At 34.7% G+C, this 25,984-nt stretch overlaps 1 protein-coding gene across 3 annotated transcripts in view; it reads right to left on the reverse strand.

Moving 5' to 3' along the window:
• The window catches only part of RALGAPA1 (Ral GTPase activating protein catalytic subunit alpha 1), a 132,127-nt gene that overhangs the window by 77,175 nt on the left and 28,968 nt on the right, over positions 1-25,984 (reverse strand). For 2 of the 3 annotated variants that reach the window (XM_035539307.2, XM_035539308.2), the window contains exons 11-20: positions 25,454-25,645; positions 24,828-24,965; positions 21,727-21,875; positions 20,352-20,481; positions 19,686-19,923; positions 17,266-17,427; positions 7,343-8,911; positions 5,274-5,398; positions 2,809-3,025; positions 1,508-1,684 (exon numbers count right to left, since the gene is read on the reverse strand). In XM_035539307.2, the coding sequence (XP_035395200.1) occupies positions 1,508-1,684; positions 2,809-3,025; positions 5,274-5,398; positions 7,343-8,911; positions 17,266-17,427; positions 19,686-19,923; positions 20,352-20,481; positions 21,727-21,875; positions 24,828-24,965; positions 25,454-25,645 (3,097 nt within the window). The remainder of the gene's footprint in view (positions 1-1,507; positions 1,685-2,808; positions 3,026-5,273; positions 5,399-7,342; positions 8,912-17,265; positions 17,428-19,685; positions 19,924-20,351; positions 20,482-21,726; positions 21,876-24,827; positions 24,966-25,453; positions 25,646-25,984) is intronic. The other variant, XM_035539311.2, reaches the window with a different exon arrangement.

Consider the following 25,984-nt stretch of genomic DNA (forward strand, 5'->3'; position numbering starts at 1 on the left):
ATGTGGTTTTCACTATACAGCTGCCTATCTTTCATAAAATTTCAAAAAAACCCCTTCTGTTTTCTTCTAATATGTCAATTTAGCAGAAATTAGACAATGGGTTCCAACACTGTTGGGGGCATGGAACAGTCAGACACAGACAGACGGTAAAAGTGCACAAGTCTTCCTCTCAGGAAACCTTGCATTTAACTGATACAAATGACGCACAAAAGCTGCCTCTCTAAAACAGTGGTCCAAACAACAAGAAAAGACAGCCATGGAACTTTCTCAATGGACAACTCTGTCATTAATTGCATTCTTAACAATTACAGTGCAAACTTAGACAAAAACATCAAACAGTAATGAAATCATTAACACAGAAACAAACAGACAACATTTTCTGCGAGGACTCTCAACAAGCACACAGCAAAGTGAAAAGCGAAGAGAATAAAAGTCAAGCTGATCACTGCTGAACAAGCTAAACAACTACACTGAAAAAGCTAATATCATGCTTTTTCAGCAGAAAGGCAATTTCACAATATGAAAATAGTTGCAAGGAAAGATGGTCTTTTCAGTATCTCTGAAAATGCAGTTTGATTTGTCACAGAGAACAGGACACTGTAGGTAGGTGTAAGCTTTCACAGACAAATCAGTACTTGTTCCCAGGATTGTGATAGGCATGGTAGCGCTTAACGGTTATGGAACAAGGAGTATAAAAATGACTATGGATGTCTTCAAGTCTCATTCATGAAATATGTTGAGAGACCTTTCTTCCAAATACTTCTGAGAGAGGGAGATTCTCTCTTTCAGAAAGCAGCCCATTCAATTTGGTTTAACTGCATCACTTGATGGTTGTTAATCTAATTGTTAATCCTCTCTCTTTCTCAAGAAATAGTTGCAAAATAAATTGGCAGAGCCTCAAGTTTGACTGAGGTTGTGAAACACTGGTTTGGTTCATTACAGGCTTACTTTTATGACAAAACAGGGAAAACCCTAAAAGAAAAAGAAATAAGTTACACAAATGGAAGCTGATCTTACATGTTACAGTAACATTCTGCATATTGAAAGTTCCAAGTTCAACAACAGACAATATGGAGAGAGGTTAATATGGGTGTAAACAAAAGAATCGCATAGGACTTCAGTGCACTGGTTTAAAAGCACTTGCAAAGCCTTTCAAGAAAAAATAACTTACTCAAAACTAGCTATTTGGCAACCAGTAATATAAGGACACTGGTAAGATCTAGCTTACACTTTGTGGTACGTTTTCTCTCTGATAATTACAAAGATTTTCTCATGAAGGGTTTAAAACACATTTAGCATCAAGAAACGGATTATGTATGTAGCTAAGTCAAACAAAATATTTCCAATTGTTATTTCACACATTAGTGTTCTATTGCAATCAAACAGTAACTGAATTCCAAGAATTGTTTTATACAGAATATAGATTCATCACAGAACCTGAACCTTGTATTCTTCAGGATGGGTGGAGAAATTCTGAAAAAAATGATTATTTTTTTAACTACTTTACCAGTAATAGTTGCAGCTTCAGCAGACAATGGTTGCTGATTGAGACTACTTGTTTCCGAATCTATGTGGAGTGTAGTTAGACTGGCTACTTCTTGCTCCTCGGCACTCTGTTGTTGTCCTGAAATTGCATCAATATCAGTGGAAGCTGGTGTCCCTGCCTCGGTGCCAAAGCTGAAATCTGTATGAGGAAAGTGTTGTATTAACTGACAATTTAAAAATACCACTAATATAAAATACAAAAGCCTAGCACCTCCAAAATCTTCCATGTAAAACTTGTATGTACATCTCCTATGCTTCCAACACACTGTTGCACAATTTACATAAGATGTAAAAGCAGAAAGTAATTGGCTATTATGGACATTCTCATTTCTGTCACAAAACTGTGACTGAACTTCTGGAGAAGACATTCCTATTGCATGTCCTGTATTCTGCTTAGTCGCTGTAAGTGTACCTAAATGAGAATAAAGTAAAAATAATGGAAACATACATTAAGAAGTTTATATGCAAAATCTGTAAAATGAAAGAAATAGCCAAGTTTTTCATTAAAGTACTAACTTCAAACTACAAATTATACAGCAAATGGCATTCTGGCTAATGTTTTTTTCAACACTTAAGACAAAATATCATGCTCAAATGTAGTTAAATAACATCACTTAGTTACATAACAACTATATATATAAAAATTGCAATTTTGTCAATAAATACTTCTGCCATACAAACATTATTTCTCCTCATGTAATACATGAAAACATAATTCCAAGCAACTACAATAACCCCTTCATATGAGTAAGAGTGGGAACAGATGCATGAAATGAATGAAAAGCATACTAAGTTATTACAATAGCATACTAATTTTATGACATTACATTTAGTATCTTGATTAAGCTACAGCTACAAAAAGACCACTGTAATAATATCAGATGGCCTTCTTTACCTTTTACCTAAATTTTTCAAAAGAATTGAAATAAATTCTGAAGTAAGCAGTCTTTCATTTTTACATTTTGTGCATAAAACGCAGATACACTCCAGAGAAAAGACAATAAATATTGCTTTCTAACTTCTGTGCACTGTTGTTTAGCTTTTGTACAGCAATGTTTCAGTGCTGTTTTATTCATATACTATAAAAATGATTCTCTCAAGAACCCTGCTTGCTCCATTAACTTACTAGTAATTTCTGAGGGGAATCAAAATAAGCTCTTTTTACAGAAGACTGCTGGCATATAACTTAAAAAAGAAAACTTGGCAAAGGAAATTCACAAGCAGTCAACCAAAAATGCTCCTACTTTGAAAAAGTATACTTGCTTTCAAATTTGCGGCCATCATACTGAAAAGCACTGAACGAGTCAGAGTGGCTATCTGAACTGATGAGGTCACTGCTGCCTGCACTAGCAGGCGATGTCCATTCGGATGGCACGCCTGGGTCATCTATAGGACGCATTTGGTTCTGTTTGTTCAATACATCAGGAAGGTCTTTTGGAACTTCCAGGCTGCCAGGACTGCTTCCTCGTCTTGTCACATTCTAAACATTGAAGAGACAAAGTAGTTTACAACCTGGGATGGCTTATTTACATACAATGGAAAAAGCAAATGTCATTTGCAAATGTCATTATATAACAAACAGTTGACAAATACCTAAGCCAAAAATTGTCACCATCCTACATAGCCAAGACTTCCTAAAACCCCAGACAGCAGAAAGTGAAGAACCTAGGTAGTCACACAATTTCATACATATAAATTCTATTTGCACAACAGATGTTTGGGTACATATTTTAAAAGACAAGGATTCAGACTAAAACAAGCTGCACTTATATAAGACTTCAGAAAAAAATAGTAAAGAAGTGCATTATCTCCAAATTATTCTAAATTACTAAACAAGACTTGTTAACCTTTGTTTCAGGCACAAGCAGAAAAAAGATTTCAAGAAATATAGTGTTTCTGGCTTACAGACTATGATGCTATAAGCAAAAATTTAATGTACACCATAAGCAAATGAATTTTCTAATTCACATCTAATTTTCTTACAATTAAGCCAAAACTTAGTATTGACTTAAGGCAAAAAAAGTATATACAAGAAATAATGCATACAGATTTGCTCATGTAAAAGTAAGCTGTTCTACTCAAGTCTTTTCTTTAAGCCACTCTTCATGGAGTGGAAAGGACTGTGGAAAGTAGGACTGTTTGTTTGAGAAGGAGCAAAGATAAATGTAGAAATTTATGATCTTTTACGAAATGGCTTGAAATCTTTACACATTGTAAACTAAGAGACTGAAGGTGACTTACATTAGGTCTAGTCACTTTTTTTCCCATCACCATCTTGCTACTAATTAGAGATTTACTCAGAATGACAAGTCTGACAAAATACAAGGATTTAGCGTTCAATAGATCCATAATCTAAAAGTAATCTTAATAACTTGGTACTTTGTTTTAAAACAGAATATCCATTCTTGTGTGCTAGATTGCAAGATCAGTGACAGGCAAGTTTCATAGCACTTACTCAAACTTACCTTGGCCGTTTTTTGCTACCTGAGGAAAGTACCCATTCTCTCACCTGAACTATTAACAATCAAAATTCTTGACCAACTATGTGAGAAAATGAACAACACCCCCTTCTCTTTCTTTCTTTTTCTGTGGCCAGCTCTGATGACTTCTGTTTTACCAACTTGAAATATGTAAAAAAATATTAACTGCAAGTTAGCATTTTTAACTTGTAATGCAAGATGAAAAAATGTTTGATAAACATAATTTCAATACAAAAAAAAAAGAAAAAAAAGAAAAAAAGCATACATTTGAACAAACTCTATAGGTCCTCTCTTTCCATAATCAAAGATGCTGATAAACAAACTAATTTCTCCAATCACCTTGAAGAATCTTCTTCTGTCCCTTATTAGCAACAACTAAGATACTTGTTGCCAACTTTCTACAGTAGCTTGTCTTAGAATGACCTTCTTTTCCTTAAAAAAAAAACAAACTTAAAAAAGTGGAAAAAAGAACGGAACAACTTTGAAACAGTACATTTCAATTATCACCCATGCTGTTCTTCATTTGCATCATTTCTTCGAATATTTCCCCCTTCTTTGCTACTTAATAAAACACTTATCTCTTCAAATCACTTGTCTTATTTGGTAAGCATTCAAGTGTAACCAGAAATTCTTGACTTAAAATTGATTGAAATTTTTGATTATGAATGATAATCAAAACAACATGTCATTACTGGAAAAGCATAGGAATAAAGCATATGAGAAGTTCTGTTAGCAGAAAACTACAAGAAATTATTCAACACTTTTAAGTAGAAAAAAAATAAAGGAAAAACATGTGTTAATGTAGTTTTGTAGTCTTGCACTGGCTGAAACTGTAGAGAATAGTACCATACTACAGTACTCCAGTATTTGCATAAATACAGTACTACACTGCGGTCTGCAAATTTATATATAAACTATTATCCTGGAACTGCCTGTGTACAAAGATCTTTGCAGGTGCAACTAAAGCCATTTAATTCAACGAGACTATTCATCTGACAGTTATTTCTACCTTGTTTGAACAATGAAAATTTAATAAAAATGTAAACACAAATGCATAAAATACCACAAATCTTTTTCAAAATGATTTAAAGCCAAGGAATAATTTAGTGATATTCTGAATTCTGATTCATAAAAAACAGAGTAAGATAAACATCTTACTATATAGTAAAGTGATTTAATAATGTCATTTATTAGTTCACACAAATGTGCAGACTTACATATTGAAATATAGGAAGTTTAAAGGCTTACCAGTGCACTACCACTGCGGAGTCTCTCAGCTATAAATTCATCCATGAGGTCAGGAACATTTGTATTGCTGCTGCCAATATCACTATCAATAGGGTGCAGCTTTTGACTCATGTCCTCTCTATTAGCTAAAAGCAAATGAATAACTGTATATAGTAAAGAACAAATCAACATATTTTCAAAACAAAAGGCAACAAATAAAGAAGCCCTGCTAATAAATAGAAAAAAAAATCAAAATTGCCAAACATGCATTTTAAGAATTCCCTCTTTTTGAGCAGATTCTACTGTAGGAATTAGTAAAACAACTTCTTCCCACTAAGCAGGTGTTAGTCAATTTCCAGTAAAACCTTTAAGAGCAAGAAAGCTTATAGGAAAGCACTACTTAAAGTTGTTAATGCTTGCTTTAAGGATACAGCACATATTCTTCCTCCATATCACAAAAAAATAAGGAATAAATCCTAACAATTGTATACTATTCCTACAGGCACTCCTTCTTCATTGCATTCTTAATGAAAAGCAATGTAGTGGAAAAAATAGATTGTGATATAAAATAATGACAAATGTCAATGTGGCACTGTATACACTTAGTATAAATAGTGCAAATAAAAGTCTTACGTAATAAAACAGCATGCTACTATATGGAATGAAACTTCAATCTCTGGATGGTCAATGGTGATGAACAATTAATTAAGTTCACTCAAGGATCATTTTTATATTTTCGATATAATTATCCTTTTAATTTTTAGCAGTGGCTGTTAGACCTAACTTCATGATCTTAGACTTTAAAGTTTTCAAGTTTTTTCAGTTCTTTTTTTCTCTATAAGAATTTTCCCCTCATGGCTCCATGTTGAGGCTCTGCTAGATGTTACAGATTTTAAATAAAATAGGCTTTCTAGATATCTCTGTCAGAAAAGATCCTGCAGAGAAGCAGAAATGACTGAGAACAAATCGTGGTTTTGTTTTTGTTTTTTTTTTTTGTTTTTTTTTTTGTTTGTTTGTTTGTTTGTTTTTTGGATAAACGTGACAATCACACTACTTCCCACTTGTCATGGTGCTATGCTTTCACAGACTGCCCTCAGGTGGCATTAACATCTCAATGCAGGATGCATTACAGAACCTCTGTTAATCATGCTAGCATAACAATGGGAAAAAAAGAAAACCTACATTACTGCTGAAAGTTAATTTATTGTTCATTTGAGGTTATTTAGGATGTGAACTAAGCCAATGGATATTAGAGCGACAGCCTTCTTTTTTGCTCAGTCCAGAGAGGTCTCATAGTTAGCAGGACTATCATGAGACCTTCATGAACATCCATGAATGATTCCAAGGAAAAAAGAAGCAATGGAAGATGTTGCCAAGATGTAACTGTATCCATTTTGATGAATGCATACAGAAAGGCCTACAGAATGTTTTGAAAAAGATTCAGACAAAACCTTATGACTATTCACAGAGAACTGTCACAACGAAATCATTCCAGTAACAGATTTCTGTTTACAACTTTTAAAAAAGTTATCTAAACTGACCTCCAAATGTAAATTTGAGGGGCTTTTTTGTTTTGGAGGAGGAAAAGGAGAGGGCGAGGAAGAGGAGGAGGAAGAAAACACACTAAATGAACCAGAAATGTAGTCAGTTGAACGTAGCTGGTTGATAGCCAGGTCCTTCTGACAAAGTACAGTTACAGGGGAGTAGTACACTCTGATATCATGTTCACATGCCAATCGTCTGGTAGGCTGAATTTTGAGGCTCTGCATGGTAGATGAAAATTCAAAACTCTCAAGGTTTTGTCCTTTTTTAGGTCATTTACTGTCTCTTCCTCTTCCCTAACATGATGGTCTTCAGCAGCAAAGAGGTTCAACTAAATATCTTTAAAAGGGAAATTAGTAATTTAAAGTATGTAAAAGTAACTTATGCTGGGAGAAAATCAGCTGGCTATAGGCGCATGCATAACCAAACAGGGAAAGCAGTGATCATCCCAAAGCCTTTTGATTGCTTATCAGAGCTTGCTTCAGTCGCATTAAGCCAAACTGGTGCTGCCTTTCTCCTTTTGCGCTCTGCACACTGTTAGTGCTCACCTGCAGCTTTCCTTCCAAAATAGCCCATTACATGACTGTACAGATCCCTCAGTGGAGCCTCTGCTGGCACTCTGTTCTGCCTCTGTGGGGAAACATTTGCCTTCGGCTTCGAAAGAGCATGTACAACAGTTTTATAAACACCACCCAGGGAACCCTGCTGTTGCGCTGACTCCTGACCTGATGATCTAAATGCACTACGATTATGAAACTGGTTAACTGCAATACCTTCTTTTTGCAGCACGGCTGCTTGAGTTTCTGGAGTTTCCTTAGTTTGCTTGCTACCAACTGAAGCAGCATTGATCGCATCTAGAGGTCTATATATTCCGGGTCTAACCAGCTCCATGACAGCTGATGAGCTGGTGCTTGTACTGGTACTGCTGTTGCTGCTACCACTACCACCACTACTGAAGCCACTGAGTTTACGAAGTCGTGCTTTCCAAGCAGCCTCTTTGTTCTCAAGAGGATTGTAAAATTGAACTGATTCTGTAGATGGTCTAAAAGTTACATGAACACTATTTCTTTTTTTAGTTGTTATTTTCATGATTTTGGCCCTATGAGTTACTGTTTCAGATATACTCCGTTTAGTTGGTGACAGTTTGCTTGTAACTGTGATGTGAGGCATTTGAGGGTTAACTTGTGCTTTAGGAAGAATTTTCTTTGCATGCATAACACGTGAGTTGGTTATTTTTTCGTTAAATTGGGTACTTCTATGCTTTTCAGCTAATGCTGCTTCCACAGCTGAATCTACATCAGCTTCAGTGGCTGCTTGCCTGTACAGATATCTCTTCCCTTCTTTGCTGCTAGGACTACTTGACCCATGATCAAACAGGCTTTCATATTGTTTATCAATATTTAACTGTCTGGCTTTATCGAGCGCTTCATTTCTTGCAAAAATGTCTACTTGAGTAGGTGCAATATTACTTATAAAGCCACTTTGGTTTTGTTCTAGGTGCAGCTCTGTGTTATCAGCTCTTTCTGTAACAGTGATGCTATTCGTGCATTGAGCAGTCTGATCACTATTTTCTAATCCATCCAGTGGTAATCTATCATTCCTATTTACTGATGTATCACCTTCGTGAGCAGAAGCCTCACATTTATCTATCTCAAAGTTACCGCAAAGTTCTTCTTTTTCTTTAAGATATTCTCTCAGAGAGGAAAGAAGATCATCTTCACCTTCAAGGTCAACATATTGGCTTTGTTCAAAGGTTGTGTTTGCAAATTCTACCGGCCCTATTAAATGACAAAGATGGTCATAAATACTATCCCCAACTTCCAAGGAGGACTCTCTGCTATTTGTATCAGTAATATGGCTTTCAGTGGATCTATGCATTGAAGAGGTCTCAGTGGAACTCTGTAAGCTTGGAGCGTGATGGGATGAACTGTCAATGACAGGAACTGCACCTTTGGCTCGTTCAACTGCGAATGGTTCCAGGATGTCAGAGGTGCTGCTGCTTCGTGGCAGTGGCTGTTCCTCATTTAATGCACCAAAAACTTCACTTGGAGCATCCTCACTCTGTGAAAAATGTCTGACTCGAGGTGGACGTGGAAGAATTTGAGCATCATCAATGTCTGCAGGAAAAAGGTATATGTAATACACACTAGAATTTACATACAGAGATAATATTTATTTACCGCTACATCCTAATTATGTGATTTAAAAAGCCAGGAAAGTCCAGAGCCTTGTTTACTTAAGTACAATAAATATACTTTTTCCAGTACTAGAGTGTTAAAAACAAACACACATAATATCCAGTACAGAATGTAATATAAATGAGTTAGACCATCAGAACACGGTTTTAAATGTTAACATGCATGAGAACAAACAGTGAGACCATGGAACGTTTGGAAATACAGTTAAAGCTAGGGCTGTGCCAATAAGTTCAATAATTCAACCAATATTATACCAACTAGCTTGAAGAAATGGTTAACTTGAATACAAATTAGCTTAACACTAGTACCCTTCATAGAATTTACGTCTTCAGAAAAATACACAACTCCAAAGAGAACATACAAGTTTTCTGGAAAATTAGAATTGTCTACTGAAGTGGCAAACTATTACTTTTTCATAACTTGTGCGAATGTATATAAGCTGCTGAAATATCAGAAACTATAGTACACAGTTATGAATATTATGGCATATGTAATATAGCGTATACCTGAGACTTAATTATTTTTTTTTTAAAAGCTTTGAAATGACATGGAAGAACTGGCCCTGTTGGGAAAAGATGACTATAAGTAACACATTATTTAACAATATAACTTTTTTTTTCCCCTAAAAGGATGTTTTGTGAAACGTCTCTCATCTTCAAAATGCAAAACTAAATGCTAAATGGAAGCTAACCTCCCCATCTTCTTCCAGTTTTACTCAAAACGAGTCCTAGGAATTACCAAATTAAGAACCCTGCTACTGAAAAAATCCTGCAGCCATACAACAGCTAACATTAGAGTAAAATCACTTTTACTTATGAAAAGACAAGAACATTTGTTATGAAAATTTAAATTAGTGATTCCTAGTCTCAACAGAGACAGCTAATACTTTACCATCAGCACAAATCATAGTTAACTGTAATGAAAGCTGCAGTTCCAACAGGGATCACCTAGGAAACATACGGAAATATCTTCAACCCACTTCACATCATCCACCAAAATACAGAACCTTCACATTCCTCATCACATTTCTTGATATGTTACAGGAATACTACATACTATAAAATCACTGAAACAGGCAAGGCTAAGTGTCTCTTCAACTAATTGTACAAATTCAAGCTATCCCTTGCTGTCTTTTTATGGGACAGGCACTTGAACAGTAAGGTAAAAACAGCTTTGTCAGTTTTCTGTTAGTTCCTTTTTCATAGAATCATTTATTCCCCAGATTTATTTTTTAGACATACTGCTTAAGAAGTTGTAGATATGCTTTTAAAATCAAGAATAACAATGAAGAGTAACAGTTGCCACAATAAACAGACTTACCTTGTTCTATCTAGAGAGTTTATCTTCAGGACTGCAGTAGTACATTTATGTAAACTCAGTACATCCTAAAATCCCAATGTGTTATTGCCAAAATGAAGAAAGTATGTTGAATTCATTTAAAAATATTTCAAATTATTACTTCATGGTCCTTACACTATTTCAATAATATTTAATTATGGTAATCAGAAGTCACCTTAAAAATGTCACCTGTTTTGAAGTGCTCACACTTTTCTGAGAAAGAACTGGAGAAGGATTGTCATATTTTCCTTCTGAGCAGAGCATATAACCTGGAGGAATCGGATACATCTGCACTAAGTGAATGTGTTGGAATATGATGAAAAGTGGTAATTTCCACACTCAATTTTTCAGGGAAGTTATAATTTGAAAATTGAAGCTTGACCTGATTCAAAGTTTACTGAACTGTAAAGATGCTATTGGACAGGAAATAGAGAAGTCTATATTGAAAAAGAGAGTATACATACAAGCTCTTCCAGAAAATAAACATAAACTGAAAATTGTTGTATACTGCAAGATTTATTAACCCTTTCCTTTCTCTTCTGCTTTCACCAGCAACAAATTTCTCTACAACATTCTTGTTCAACTTATTATTTGACTATACAAACTAACATCCCATAAAATGGGTGTTGCTCTCTACCTACAACTGCTGTTTCGGAGTCTTTATTGACTTAGGCAGATATTAACATGGATTGTGCCTATAGAGCCTCAAGAATTTCTTTTTGCAGCTGTAAGAAATTGGTCTTCATGAAAGCAGCAACTGAGGACCAAAGGATGCAGCTAAAATATGCATGATAAGGTTATAGATGAGATTAATATATATATTTATGATAAACTGATCTCATCCTGAGTCCTCAATATGCATCTTTCGTATGTTTTATAAACTTCATTTTATATAAAGAACCAGCCTGAGGATTGCATACTATGCATGCATGCAGTGATTATGATTTTCTAGGATGTTAAAAATTACTGGATGGAGAACTCCAAATGCATGCCAAGCAGCTCCACACATTGAAATAAATTCAGCTAGATTTATTTCAATGTTGATCCAGTATTATTTATTAGGTGCTCATGTATGCAGGACTAGCACACACAAGTATACAAACATTTTCATACAATCGTGTAGTGCTTGTGCCAACAGAAATTTCCTTTTTGTAGAACAGAAGAAGAAATTAAGGTAATGAAAAACTGCTACTGTATTATCAGCACTGAAAAGAAAATGTTTTAAAATCCAAATGAACAGCCTCCTTGGCAACCAGGGCTCACCCCTGCACACTGGTATACAGTCAAAATGGGATACTATCCTAAAGAGTTTTTACTGACTACATCACAAGCGTGCCACAGAGGGCTGCGTCTCTGACAGCGCACATACTTGGAAGAAATGCTGGCCTGGTTCCTAGGACGTTACAGTAAGGAAGACACTGAAATTGATAGTTCTGGGTAATCTCACCTAATCACAACTTTCCTTAAACCAGCCTTACCTCCCCTTTTTCTGCTTGAAGGCAGAAAGAAAAGACAGCTTTTCAGTACCAGCTGGGAGACAGATACGCTCTGTCAATACAAACACATTCTGGCAATACAGCATGGAATACAACTTTCAAAACACATTTCCTGATACTTCTTGGGTAACAAGAGGCAGGCAAGAAGAAAGTGGGAAAAAAATAGGACATATCTTCCATACAAAAATTTACTGCCCTTAAATCCTTCTATTTGTACACAGTTTTGAGTGTGTGTGTATATATCCCACTGTGCTTTCACTTTTGTACTCATTGAGACAAAGGCGTAATAGGATTGTCAGCATTTACTAATTTCTATCTAAGTAATAGCTGGGGTACAAGAAAAAACATTATCTGTAAAATTTCATATTTGCATTTTAAAAACCTGTGAAAACCCTAATTGTTTAATCTACTTGCTCAAAGACTATCCTCCAAAGAAAGCTACTACCAAAAAACTTCTAGCCAACCATCCTGCAGGGTCAAACATAATATTATAGAAAACTACAACTCTGTAAAGATGGATAATTTGGAAAACGAAACCAAACCATAGCACTTCAGAATCCAAAACTGTATTTAACTCTTTATGGTTTTATATACTAATGAAAAACAGGCATTCTGTAAAGCATACTATATGATACCATATACTTTAGGAATTCTTTTTTCATGGGAGCTAAATTATAACATTATCATGGTTGGCCACACATATGTTTACCAATAAATTGAGAAAGCAAGAGATTCCTCTCATTTTCATTTTTATGATAGTAAACATTGGCACAGCACTAACTTCTAACAGTTCCAGAATGGATTGCGAAATAGCATGATATTACATAATTCAAAATATTCATTCTTAATCTCTTCCCCTCTCCCCCCCATCCCATCCCCCAAGTATTTTTACTTTGAAAAATTTAATGATTTTGCAGAATTTGAAAGCAGAAGGTTTAAAAAAGTGATAAAGGGGGTGCAGAAATTAGCAGAGGTGGCACTACCTGAAAGCTCATCAGAAAGGGGAGTGAGAACAATATCAGGCAAGAAGGGTTTGGAAGTATGGATCAGAACAGGAGCACTTTTAGCACTGCGTATATAGGCCGATGGCAGAGCACATTCACCAATGGATCGGCTTCTCATGGCTTTAAAAAGGAAAAGAAAGAAGTGGGGAAGGAAAAAAGAAGAGTGACTATAATGAAAGGCTTGTGTCACAGAAAAAGCAGCAACAGAGAAAACAAAGATAAAAAGGAAGAAAATTTAAAAATTAAAACATTTCAGCACGGCAGATATTGGCAGAGCTGTAAGAAAGAAAAAATCAGTGGACACTGATAAGACATTTTGAGTTTTCAACTTTTATGTAAAGCAGCAACAATGCTTTTATTATGACTATTATAGAGATTTTGCATTCAAAACCAAGAAACTAATTAACACTTTTTTTTTCTCCCATTGCATCAGGGGTTGAAAAATCAAAGTTAAAGCACTCCACAAGCACTCTGAAATTTATATATTTTAACAGAAAAAAACCAACTTACACTACATTTCCATTTTTCTAGTTTACTTTGGTTTGCTCTTAAATAAGTACATCTGAATTTTGACCTATAGTCTTGAATTTAAGATTCTTCAAAAGAGATTCAAAATTGTAAGAAGGAAACAAGCAATTCTGTGTGGAAAAAAATGCAATACAACATTGTATAGTTCTGCATTAAAAAATGAAATGACTGAAGTGAAATGGTTTGTCAACTAAAAGGGTTGCATTCTTATCCACAGGGTCTCGATTTTAATGGATATTGGATAAATCTTTCTAAACTGATCCCAATTCACCTTTTTGTTTCTCACATCCTGCCAACAGTCCTACAGAAAGAAAATTTACAAAAGAATTGTGGCAACAGGATCAAGGTTATAACTGCAATTTTTCCAACAGATTTAAAGTGAACATTTATGACATTTGTTTTCCATTGTCATAATAAGACATAGCAAGAACTGATATTGCATTCAATTTCAAAGTACAGCTTAAGTTCTTCAAAAAATACTATTCATGGTTTCAAGCAGTTTCCTTTCCGAATTGTTGCAAATTTCAGAATTTATGCTAAAATAGTTGCTGATAAACTTCTCTTAAGGAAACTTCAGTTCATCCTACATAAATACTGTTTGCACAATACTTAAGCAGTCTTTGAACTTCTACACACATATTTTCAAAACATGGAATGTACCCTTAGAATCTCAGTGCTCCTAATCTATACGGGAATCAGAAGAAAAGAATGAAGTACAGAAAAAGTTGAGCACATCACACTTATAAATCTTCTTAAAGAATGGTCTCTAACACAGCAACATGAAGATAACTTGGGTAGGTCTATGTACATAGAGCAGAAAACACATTTGACGAATGCAGCACAACTTAGGTGGAATCTTAACAACAGTTTGAAAAAACAATTCAGAAAGACAGATATTTTAAGACTGAAGCCATCCTCTATTTTAAATTAAATTTAGTTTAAAAGACAGAAACCAACTTAAAAAAAAAAAAAGACAACTACATGCAACTCTAACTTCTTTTTAAGAGATGCAATATTAAAATTCAGAATACAGTCATGGTTAAATGCACTGCATTCATCATTATGCATTTTAAAATGAATGCAGCCAAGAGAGAAAATATCAAGCTACAGAGTAAATAAACCAAACTTTTGAGATTGGATACTACGTTGAATACAAATCATTAAAAATAAGTGTCCCTTGTAATTTGACTGATTTTCTTCCACCATCTTACTTTGATTCTAAAAAGAGGGAATAGAAAATCACATTTACAATTTGGAAGACAGAAATTTTAGAGAAACTTTCAAAGGAAAAATGTAAGATATTATTACTGAAAGCAAGATTAACATTGTGATGCTGTAAAATGAAAATGTGATCTAACTGAATAATTATTTTAAATAAGATGTGTCACGTTCAATTAAGTAGTCAAGTAGAGTCAGACTTAACACAAAATGTGGACTAGATATGTCAGTTCAAAACCTTCCGCTGTTATCTATAGAAAAAAAAACACAGAACAATAGACTCCTAAATTCCTTCAGATCTGGTATTTTTATAGGATGAGAATCTGCTGCCTACAAATTCTATATCTAGCCGTACAAAAGATTTTTCAACCCATATGCATTTAAAGGCCCTTTTCCAAAAATTACTTTACATAAGTTCAGGCTAAAAATGTACACACTGCATATCAGGAAAGCTGTGATTTTTATTTGAGTAAAACACAATAGTGCAGCAATAGACGTGCGCTGGCATGAGGATGGCTCAAAAAACAAAGGTGTGCAGATGTACACAAAATGTGTACAACATAAAACAGATGAAAAAGAAACCCCAGCTTTTTCTTACCATAACATATTCAACATGCACAACCTACCTACTCAGATATAAAGAGTATATTACTCACAATCAAAGGAAATATACTACATATCAGTCATCATGCAACACATCTGAGGTCTGACTCAATTCTAGGCTTTGCTTGCAGCATTAATTAACTGAAGCAGACAAACTAGCAAAATGTTATACAGAAAATTTTACTTATTATAAACCATTTTTTTGTTATGTGACCCTATTTTAACTGGCACAGGTTAGGAAGCACCTGAACAGCTCTCTTACAAGACCTGAGACGATAACAAGCAAATCTTTGCTGACAGTTAAGATGTTTGTAACATGATGTGATGCTTCATCAACATCTTTTAAAAAAATGTTGATGAAGAACTGAAGAGTTTGGGATTCTGGCTCTGGAAACTTTCTGGGGGCTTTTCATCTTTTAAAATTATCCTACTAATGCTAAGATGCTTGTCTATGGATGGTGTTCTATAAAATGAATAGAGATGAAATTTTAACTGGTTACAGTAATATAAACCTGGCTCATTAATATCAAATATAAGGCAAGAAAGAACCAAATGAAGGAAGCTGAAGTATAGTGAAACTAAAATCAGATTATTTTGCTGCTAACCAGGTCAATATATAGCTTGATTAGTATAAACAGTGATTTTAGGGCTAACATCATATAAATAGCCATCTTTCAAATAACAGCAAAACAAAACCATTAAAAATTGATCAAGCAGTATAACCTTCTGACATCTGAAATAATAATTTGAGAGGGAGAAATTTTAACATGAGCTTTACCTTGTTAAGACAATTAAGACTTAGAGCAAAAATACTGCAACAGTTAATCACAGCCTATCTGAAGAGAAGCAGAAGTTACATTTAAAGTATCTGTAATCCATAAGGAAAACTTTTGAGTCAAACTAGCTGTCAGCATGAGATAAGGAAATGCTGTGTAGTATTTGGATACACAAAATTAGCATTTTTATAGTAGTGCTTACAGAACAAACAACTCTCCCACCCCAACAGAAGGCTTCAGATGCTACTCATAAACAGATCTTAAAAATTTATTAAGAATTTTGAAGAATATTCAAATAATTTTCTTTGCTACATAACCTTTGTGACTTCAAAAAACAAATGTGAAGATTTTTGGAAAGCTAACAGAGATGTTAATCTCTGAAAAGTTAACACTATTACATATTTGATTACCATTCCTGCGTTCTAAAACTGCGTCAGATTGTACCTGCTTCCAAGAAGTATCAGTGCAAGAACACTTCATGACTGAAGCCACTACAGAGATAGTGAAAAAGCATGAGATACTTCTTAAAAGGTTCTTCTTTTACATGAAAAAGTAAAATCCGCTTAAACTTCCTTCACATAATGGATAGCACTGAGATCATCAAGACAAGAAAACAAAGTAAAGAAATTTACAGTCCAGTTCATGTTAAGATATGGTAGGCAAATCATACAAATGTAAATGAGTCTTCTTTTGAGCAATCCATCTAAACCATTGACTACCATCAGTCATTTCTAACACTGGAAAGAGTATCTGCAAGTAATGAAATTGAGAAATAGGTCACTTCAGAAATGGAGAACTACACGGCTGCGCCAATCTCTCATTAACGCAAGATTCAGGGTATAGTAAAAGACAACACATTTTATGAACTATGCAGACATGTACATAATTCTCACACTTTTCTTTCCACAGTTGGAAAATACTCAACCTATTGTGTGCATAATTTATGAAAACAGACTTAAAAAGCCACCTATCCATACCATTGATCAAATTACTCAATTTTTTTTCTTTTCCATAGACACACAACAGTATTATTTTTCTAATGCATCTTAAGCGTGTGATCAAACATTAAAAGTTACACAATACTTAACTACATTACTCTCATTTGCAGTAACTGTAATTGTAGTAACAAGCTATTCAACTACCCTCAAAACATGTAAGGCTACATCATTTACACTTATATATTCAACTAATTACTGCAGAGAGTATACTTTTGCGGGAAAAAAAAAAGTTAACCATGTAGCTACAATGTCAGTTATGAATTCCTTCCCCTTTCTCAAATGTCACTTAAATCAGCTTTTACAGATACGTACCAACTGTTTTCTGCCGTACTATGCTTCTTGCCTTTTCTGTTCCTGGAGATCCAGTGGTTGTAGCACTGCGTTGTCTCATTGGTGCCTGTCCAGGCTGATCACGGCTCCAGCCTCTAGAAAAGGACTTATCAACAGAAGATTTGGGGAATTCATGCCCAACTCCTACAAAAATAGAATTGTAAATTTATTCACTACTATGCTGGTATCACCAAACAGTGACAGTTGTATTCTTTCAGAGAGATTTAAAGTTGGATAAATTATCAAAGCTAGCATGATTTTAAAAGCTAAACAGCACATTACTATATTTAAGTATCTCTATATATCCACTCAGCTAGCATTAACTGAGGGATACTGAATTTTTTTTCAGAAGCACTGGTGCTATTAAGCTATTGTGATTTTCTTTTCTGACCAATTAAGTTCAAAAACACAAGAAAACTGGTTTTACAAAGACTGTAGACAAATAAAATGTTTAACTATATACATTTTACCTCTATCTCAACCTTTGCTGTTCCTGTTAGACAAAACACACAAAATCATACATTACATACCATTAATACTGCAGTTGTTTGCCAAATAACTTTGTGACACTTGAGGAACATGAAGTAAAAATGATAAAATATTTTATCATCAAATGCAAAAGCAAGTAAAAGGGAATTTAGGCTCAAAGAACAAGTTTTTTTGGAAATTCACCCTAAAAATACTATAAGAAGAAAAGATGTAACAAATTCAGAATTGACATTTATATCAAAGTCAATAAAGCTCACATGAGGAGTTTTCAAGAAACTGTACACAAAAAAGACCTGTGAACTAAAGAATATTTGCAGTATATTTCCTTACCCACACTGAACCAACTTATGATCACAAATTATACTTTATAACAGTTACGATCATTAAAAGGGCATCTTCTTGGAAAGTGAGCCTTAATAGAGCATGTTCATTATTATTAACAAATCAGCAGAGCCAAAGAAATTGGGCATGATCTGTATGGAATTTATTACTTCCAAAACCCACTAGAGTTAACTCTTCAACTCTCATTTAATAATGGAGGCTCTGGAATTCTACTGCTGAAAGATAACATAAACTCTTCCCATGTGGCTCTGTATGGGTGATACAGATGAATCAAAATATTTTTTAAACCTCTACTCAACATAACTATACACATTCTTATCCAGTATCAGTTTTATTTATTTTTTAAAAACAAAAACAACCATCTTTTCAAAGAAAAAGAAGCTGTATAGAACAGGAAAGTAAAAATGCATGGTCTGGAGCAATCTCTCAGAAAGAAAAATGTATGTTTGTTCAATCGTCATGAGAAGAACAAAATGAAAGTATGAATGTCTCTGCCCAAGATGAGGAATTTGGAAGCATGTGAAAACATCATTGGTAAATACAGGCTAAAAGAATATCCTCTTTAAGACAGGGAAAGGAACATGCACATTGAATATTGATTATTTCTCACTGACAAACCCTAGGGACGTTTTAAGTTCCTTCCCTTAGGTTTGGTTCTCCCTCAGAGATGTGTGATGAACCACATCCACCAGAATACAGAGAGATTAAAAAGTAGACTAAAAACTACACTTTTTTCCATCTTTATTACTCATCTTAAATACAGTTCGGCCTCTCAAAGCCCTTTTTAAAGAACATACATGTATTATACAGTAGACTAAACCAAGACTTGTGGTGACATGCAGGAAGTCAGTCTCTAATTTGGGAACAGAAGCCAGGCTTTGCCAATCTCAATTCAGCACTCTATACAGGAGGACAGATTTCCTGCCTCAACAATATCAGAACTATAACAATAAAAGTAGCCACCCTCTCTCTCCTTGTTTATAGTCCTACAGAGTCCTGCATCATATCAGAATCAGTTTAAAAACTGGTACCATTCACATGGTACTAGTATCATTTCACTTAGTCAAAGTAAGTCACTTTAACAAAACCAGTCTTCACCATGGTTTAGCAGTGAGTTACTGCTCAAACAAAACTATGTTCATCTAACATTTTATCTTTCAACATTCATAGGATTTCAGGATCCGTGTTCCAGTTATGCTTGCAATAGGCACTTGCTACCTAATTTTTACCAGACATGTAATCCTCATTAATTTCAAGATGTTATGATTGGGACTCAACTTTTATTTGATAAAAATGGAAAGGTTTAACCCATAGTAGTGTAAAATTTTGGGTTTAATTCTACATACCTTTAGGAATTAAATTCCATATGTGCCTATTTGCAGGACTGAACCTTTATGGTAGGATTTAACAGTGGTTCTAAAAAACAGCCTTACTGTAAAGAAACTGGGTTATTTCAGGTGACAGTTATGTCTAATTAGGTACTCTGAAAAGACGGGACAAAAACTCCGTTGTACCCAACATCTCATTAGCTCCACTCAAACTCTTAAAATATGTACATAGTGCTGTCTTACCTTTGCCTTTGTGTTTTTTCTGCTTCTGCTCACTTAATTTATCCAATGGCAGGTCACTGAGGTCCAGGCTATAGAGGTTTCTAGCTAATACTTTAGTTAGTGTCTCCATTGTCAATGACCACTCAGTGGCCAGCTCTTCCCAATATGTCAGTGATGACATTACAGACAGCAAGTCATCCCAAAGTTCTCGAGAGATGTACACATTTAGATTTGCTTTGATCCAAGCTACTATAAGAGTCTAAAAGAATAAAATGAGAAATGTTGGCTTACCAACAAAAGATGACAACATTCAATATTACTGCTTAAAAAGAAGTTTCTAACTGCCACAAACATTTTTGTGTAGTCCTAATATTCACTTCCTTGCCAGTACACAGACTTTCCATGAATAATCAAGTATTATGTTAACATGTGCTTCTGACTTTGAGGAACAACTGGTTTGACTTGTGTAAGATCTTTCCATACATTACAAATTTTGTTGAACAGTTTTGTAACACTGTCCTCACCTAGTTCTCATCACATTTATATCTTTTCTATCCTTTTTTCACCCTACTAAAGAATCTGCGGACTTTACAGATCCTAGAACAAACCAGTCAACAGCAGCTGTTGCTTCTAGTCTCTTGGTCAAAATGAAACTGAATTAATTAAAGTGAATTAATGTTTAATTGCCTGGAAAAGAGGTCCTGCAAGTCTTCCTGCTAAGGTGGAGTTTTTTCTTCCTTGATACTGCAAGAAAGTTTGGGGTGGTATTTTCAGCACAGATTCAGTAACTCTGAGCAGCACAAGTAGCATCTGTTCCCTGCAAAACAATATTAAACTTAGAGTTACTATTTTACTATAATTCTATATATACCAAGATACTTTTAAAGACAATGACTGAGCTTGATTTGCCCAAACACACTGCAAACAGACTAACTTTTTTCTTGTAAAAGAAATTACTCCCATGCCTTCCACACTTGACTTTCACAGTGAGGAACCCCTATTGCCCTGTAACATCATGTGCAAGGTTGTTCAAGGGTCATCACTTTCAATGGCCTGAAATTGCAGGACAAAGGTTTAGTCATATTTCTGATCTGAGTTTATACTTTTTTTGTATGAATGACAAGTTTTGGCAATGTTACATGACCATAAACAAACTTCATTAATTCTTTTGTGTGGCACAGAAACTTTGTCACCACAGTCTAGAGCCACTTCTTTACTGACAAGAAACTGGGGAAGAAAATACTAATTTAGTGTGATCTGTTTTCTTTTATTACTCCCAAATTTCCCAGTGGCTAGCCTTGAACTGATTCCTTATTTCCTAACATGAGCAAACAAATTTTAAATGACATGTAATGCCAGCTCTATTTACCCAGTGAGAGACTGAAAGCATGTCAAATTAAAATGGAATAAATCAGCCATCTGAAATCCCCTTGATACTGCTTCCTTACAATGGAGAATGGTGGCAATATATTACCTCATTAAAGACAGCTATTTAAAGAAGAGGGGGAAATAATGCAGATGACTTTGAAGGAGGGTCCCTTGTCCCTGCTATGAATCTTAAACACTGGAAAGGACAAAACAGTTAAAACCGTAAATGGACTCTTGTAAAGAAGTGTCTAAAGCTGGAGTTAATTATAGATCAAGAACAACTCACATCTCATTATAACAATTATCCAAGCTTATCTGAGGATTTTTGTCTATTTTTAAATAAGGCTGTGAAGCTTTATATGTGACTTCATACTTAGCACTTTGACACATGAGCAAAATGTCCTGGAAAAATGTCATCAGTCGATCCTTGATAGTAGTCTGTATATTCTAGCTTACTTATTTTTTCATTGAGGGCTAAGCTGACTCAAACTAGCTAGTGCTTATTATCGGCATTAACAGAGGAGCTCACCACTTCCCCTGTGGTAAGTCGTTTGTGATTTTAAAGCCCATGCATTTACTGATTTAGAGGAACAGATTCACATAGTCAATACCATCCTACTGTGTTTACTACCAAGCACCATCTCACATTTATCTTGTGAACTAATAATCTAAGACAAAAACATTAGCATTTTACCAAGTCTTCTTGTCCATAGTCACTTGGACTACCATGTGGCGGTAGATATTAAGAATGCGTTTACACATATCAGTGTGTTCATCCAGCAGAGTTTTAATTTCATTTGCTGGTTCAAGAAAGAATATGTTTGAAGAATTTATAATAAAAACCTGTAAGTAAAAAAAAGTGGGTGTAATGAGTTTGAAGCACTTTGGTATTTTCAACAGTTTAGCTGACAGTAACACGGAAAGACAACACCCATGATTAACAGAACGGGCTGCATATACACTCAGAAGTATGTATTTGAACACAAGTTAGCTTGATTTGATGATAAAGCTACAGAAAAACCAATAGATTAAAAAAAATATCTATAAAACCTATTTGTATATCTTTGTTCTCCTAGATATATGCTACAAAAAATTACACAATTATTTAGTATGATGGACAAAAATATTCCAGTAAAGAAGTCAACTGCTTCTTTAAGCACAGAAGTTCCATTGTAAACGAGCAACTGACTAGTATAACACACACTAAACTACTTGAATGAGTCCTTGTACACTCTTTGTGCATCAGCATGATGAAGAGTGTACTACATTCTGGGAATCTACAGTATTCATCCCATCATGATCAGCGTGGCTTACCAGAAATAGGAAACAGGATACCTTCTCCAAAGTGGTCACCATCATACCCAGCAGTACAATTCAAATATGCATGTATTTTATAATAGCTCCATGTGATGCTGCAAATCAGATATGGACTACCTCCTCGGCTCTATGAAATCACATACCAAAATCTTCATAAAATTGACAAACATCAAATACCCAGTAAGCTCATGTGAGGATGAACCCCAGGATGGTTCAAAGGGAGAAAAAAGGACAAGATTTCCAGGAAAAAATATGGCAGCCAAGTAACGTGTAGTGGCACTGGCTTCAGGAACTCTTGGCTTTTTGGTTCCTTTTACAGTGCAAAACTGTGTTCATTGGAAGCCCGTACCCACCACTGCTACAGATCTACAGATCTACCACCACCACACATGTAATACACTCTCATCAAACAAGACAAATAAGAGTTCTTGTAAGCTATTTGTAGCTCACAGCCAAAACCACAGCCACCAAATTCACTTTTCTCATAGGTATATTTACATAATTTATGTAAGTTATTCTTCTATATGGAAAGAAAGCAGCAGAATTTTTAATAGGTTTTAAAAGTTTCTGTAAGCTGCAGAAAATCTTCTTATGGATGCTACTTACCTGTCCTCTTCCAAGGTGCAACATACCAGGCATATAAACTATAAAAGCTACTAGGATTAACTGTGCTGTCAAGTTTGAATGGTCACAAGTACTACTTCCTACATATTTACGTTAGGAAGCCTGCCAAAGTACATGATGGAGATAAGGGAATTCAAGCATGTAAGCCTGTATCCAGAAAGGTACTGTTTTCACAATATGCAGAAATGAATGAAAAACATAGTCAAAGCAATTCTTCGTGCCATTGATTATCCTTTGCTCCTTGTGCAGTGGAATGATATTGTACTATGTCAGCATTATGCAGCAACAAGAAAAAAAACAAAAGCAACATAAAACAACAACAAAAAACAAACAGATGTATACACTACTAGACTTTAAATAACTGTGTTCTTAACATAAGTTATTCTCAGTTTTGGTCTTTAATCTGAGTTAAAACATTATGGAGGTTGGGGAATGTATTTTTCACAGAAGGCAATAATTAATGGCGAGTCCATCTATTGTGAGGACAGAAAATAATTACGTCCTCTGGAGTGCTCTTTAATGTAATACCATTTACTGTAATAACATTCTCGGGATGAAAAAGGGTAACATACCGAATATTAAAAAAAAAAAAAAAAAAAGATCTAGTAAAGAGTATTATGACAGGCTGGATTTGGACTCTATCCTCTGGTGAACAAGTCTTCTTAAGGCTGAATGATTTCAATGTTATTAAATATTAGCAAGTTTTCCACTGACTTCAGTAGACAGTGAATTAGGGCTTTTAGAATGAAAACAATGAAACCAAAGCAGGCATGGACCCTTCAGAAGTTACAGGATCTACTATTAAAGTGCTGTTATATTTTCATGTGAGGTTAGGAAATATTTAAATCACAGGCAGCTCTAGATCTCCAATTTATTTGTCTTTCTTAATCCACATGTTCATGAAATCATTGGTTCTACACTTGTAATCTCCCTCTACTGAGAGCTTTGGAGTTTAATGATTAAAAACTATTAGTATACAGTTAAAAGTTACTTGCTTCAGCTAATGAACCTACCCTCCTCGAAGGGCCTAGAAATAAGCCTATGCAAGAATTAAATGGGAAGAAAAGATAGAAGTCTTGGATTCTTCATTCACAGCAAATGGCAAATGTGGTTCTAGGTCCGGAAACCTCTCAAATTCAGACACTGTGCTGGGACAGAATGTCTTGATTCTGTTTCTGGCTAAATAAGATATTTGCTGGTCAAATGAACCTCTGTCTAGAAAAACTTCAACATGAAGTATCTCCCAGACATTCACAGATGCGTGAACCTTAAAAATACATTGCAAATGGACAGACTCTTCATTCCTTTCCTAGAAGCATGTCATACATATTCTACATATAGTCACTGTATGCAAAGATTATGAAGGTTGAATTGTTATAAAGTTTGAATTAAAAAGTCATTTCAGTTACAAAGTTTATTTTTATATTTAGCAGTGTACAGCATTATAGGAAATCATTCAAGCTACAGTAAAAACTTTGAATTCTAATTGGGATGGTAACCCATAATTCAAGTGCACACAATGGAGTAGTAAATAGTAGTAAATATACACCTGTTTGGTTTAGAATAAATTTTCTTCTGGATAGAAGGCTACAGTCATATACACACTACAATGTAAGTTTGTGTGTACATATTATACATAAAATGCACATATTTTCTATGACCATAAATGCATTTCAAAGAACCTCAAATTATATACTTTTGATTATATCTAAAATAATTTGCAGAATTTGGAGATGCTTTGAAGGGGCATGGGATGCCTTTGCAAGAGTATTATGTTGTATTCTACTCTTTCACGTACTGATACCATAATTTTTACTATTAGGCTGAAAATCAGACAGCAAGTTCATTCCATACCTGCAATACTGACTGCACTCCAGCTCGTACATTTTGCTCTTCAGTATCAATTTCGGACAGTTTATGCAAAGTGTCTTGGTAACAGCCATTTCTTGCCCAGTTTGAATTTCTAACATGACTGGAATTCATACCTTTTTCCTGAAAAATATTTTGCTCTTAAAATCCCGTTGATCTGTTGACAGGTAGTTTTTGTTTTACATTAAAGGACAAAGGATGTAATAGATAATACATGTCAGACAGATACATCTTAAAGAGAACATCATGTTTAAAGGTGTTTGTAGCAATTATTTTAAACTATCTGGATAAAGTAATTACTATTTTTTCTTACCCATTTATTTGTATATAATTTTTACACAGCTGAAAGTTGACATACTGTATAAACCATATCTTGGAAGTAGTTTATAAATCTATATGATTTCTTTAAATTTAAATAGCCACATAAATATCTACAGATAATGGAACAAATCGGTAGCACGTACATGCGCTGTTTAATTACCTTTGTTTCATTCCCCTCAACATGCTGTAACATCCAACTAAACCACTTATAGTCTGTTGAGAAGGCCAATTGGTCTCAGCCTCTGTCTACTGTGCAAAAGATCCACAAATAGTAACCAACAATATTTTACCTCTTCTCTTTCTTTTGCCTTCTCTGATGAATTATGGTCCACAACATTTTCATCACAATCTACAGCTGTACACTGCATTATTTCTTCAGGTTCTTTCATAAATAGGGGCTTATCTTCTTGCTGGATCCATTCCTGATAAACCTTTACCACTTTCCTCATGGCAGCGGCTTCACATATTGGCAACAGAAATGCCTGGGAGTAGAAACAGAAACAAACAAAAGCCCAGTTACATTACTTGAAATCAAATTGGAACTAAACTACGTGGCTTCAAGCTGTAATTAGAATCGAACAGTTTTAAGTACAAAGTGTACTTCTAAAGTCAAGAAGCATCAAGATAAGTACTAAACTAGTGCTCTGTAATGGCCAGGTTCTAAGGCATAAGAGAAACAAACAAACAAAAAAACCTTACAACCGCTGTAGGATCTGAACAAGTAAATTACTCCTGAACCTAAATGTTAGCTCACTTTCTTCATCTGAAATCTGAAAGTGTGCACATAGGCAATGGAGAAAAAGTTTTAACAAGAAAACTTG

The sequence above is a fragment of the Cygnus atratus genome, chromosome 5 (assembly GCF_013377495.2).
Source record: "Cygnus atratus isolate AKBS03 ecotype Queensland, Australia chromosome 5, CAtr_DNAZoo_HiC_assembly, whole genome shotgun sequence".
Lineage (NCBI taxonomy): Eukaryota > Metazoa > Chordata > Aves > Anseriformes > Anatidae > Cygnus > Cygnus atratus.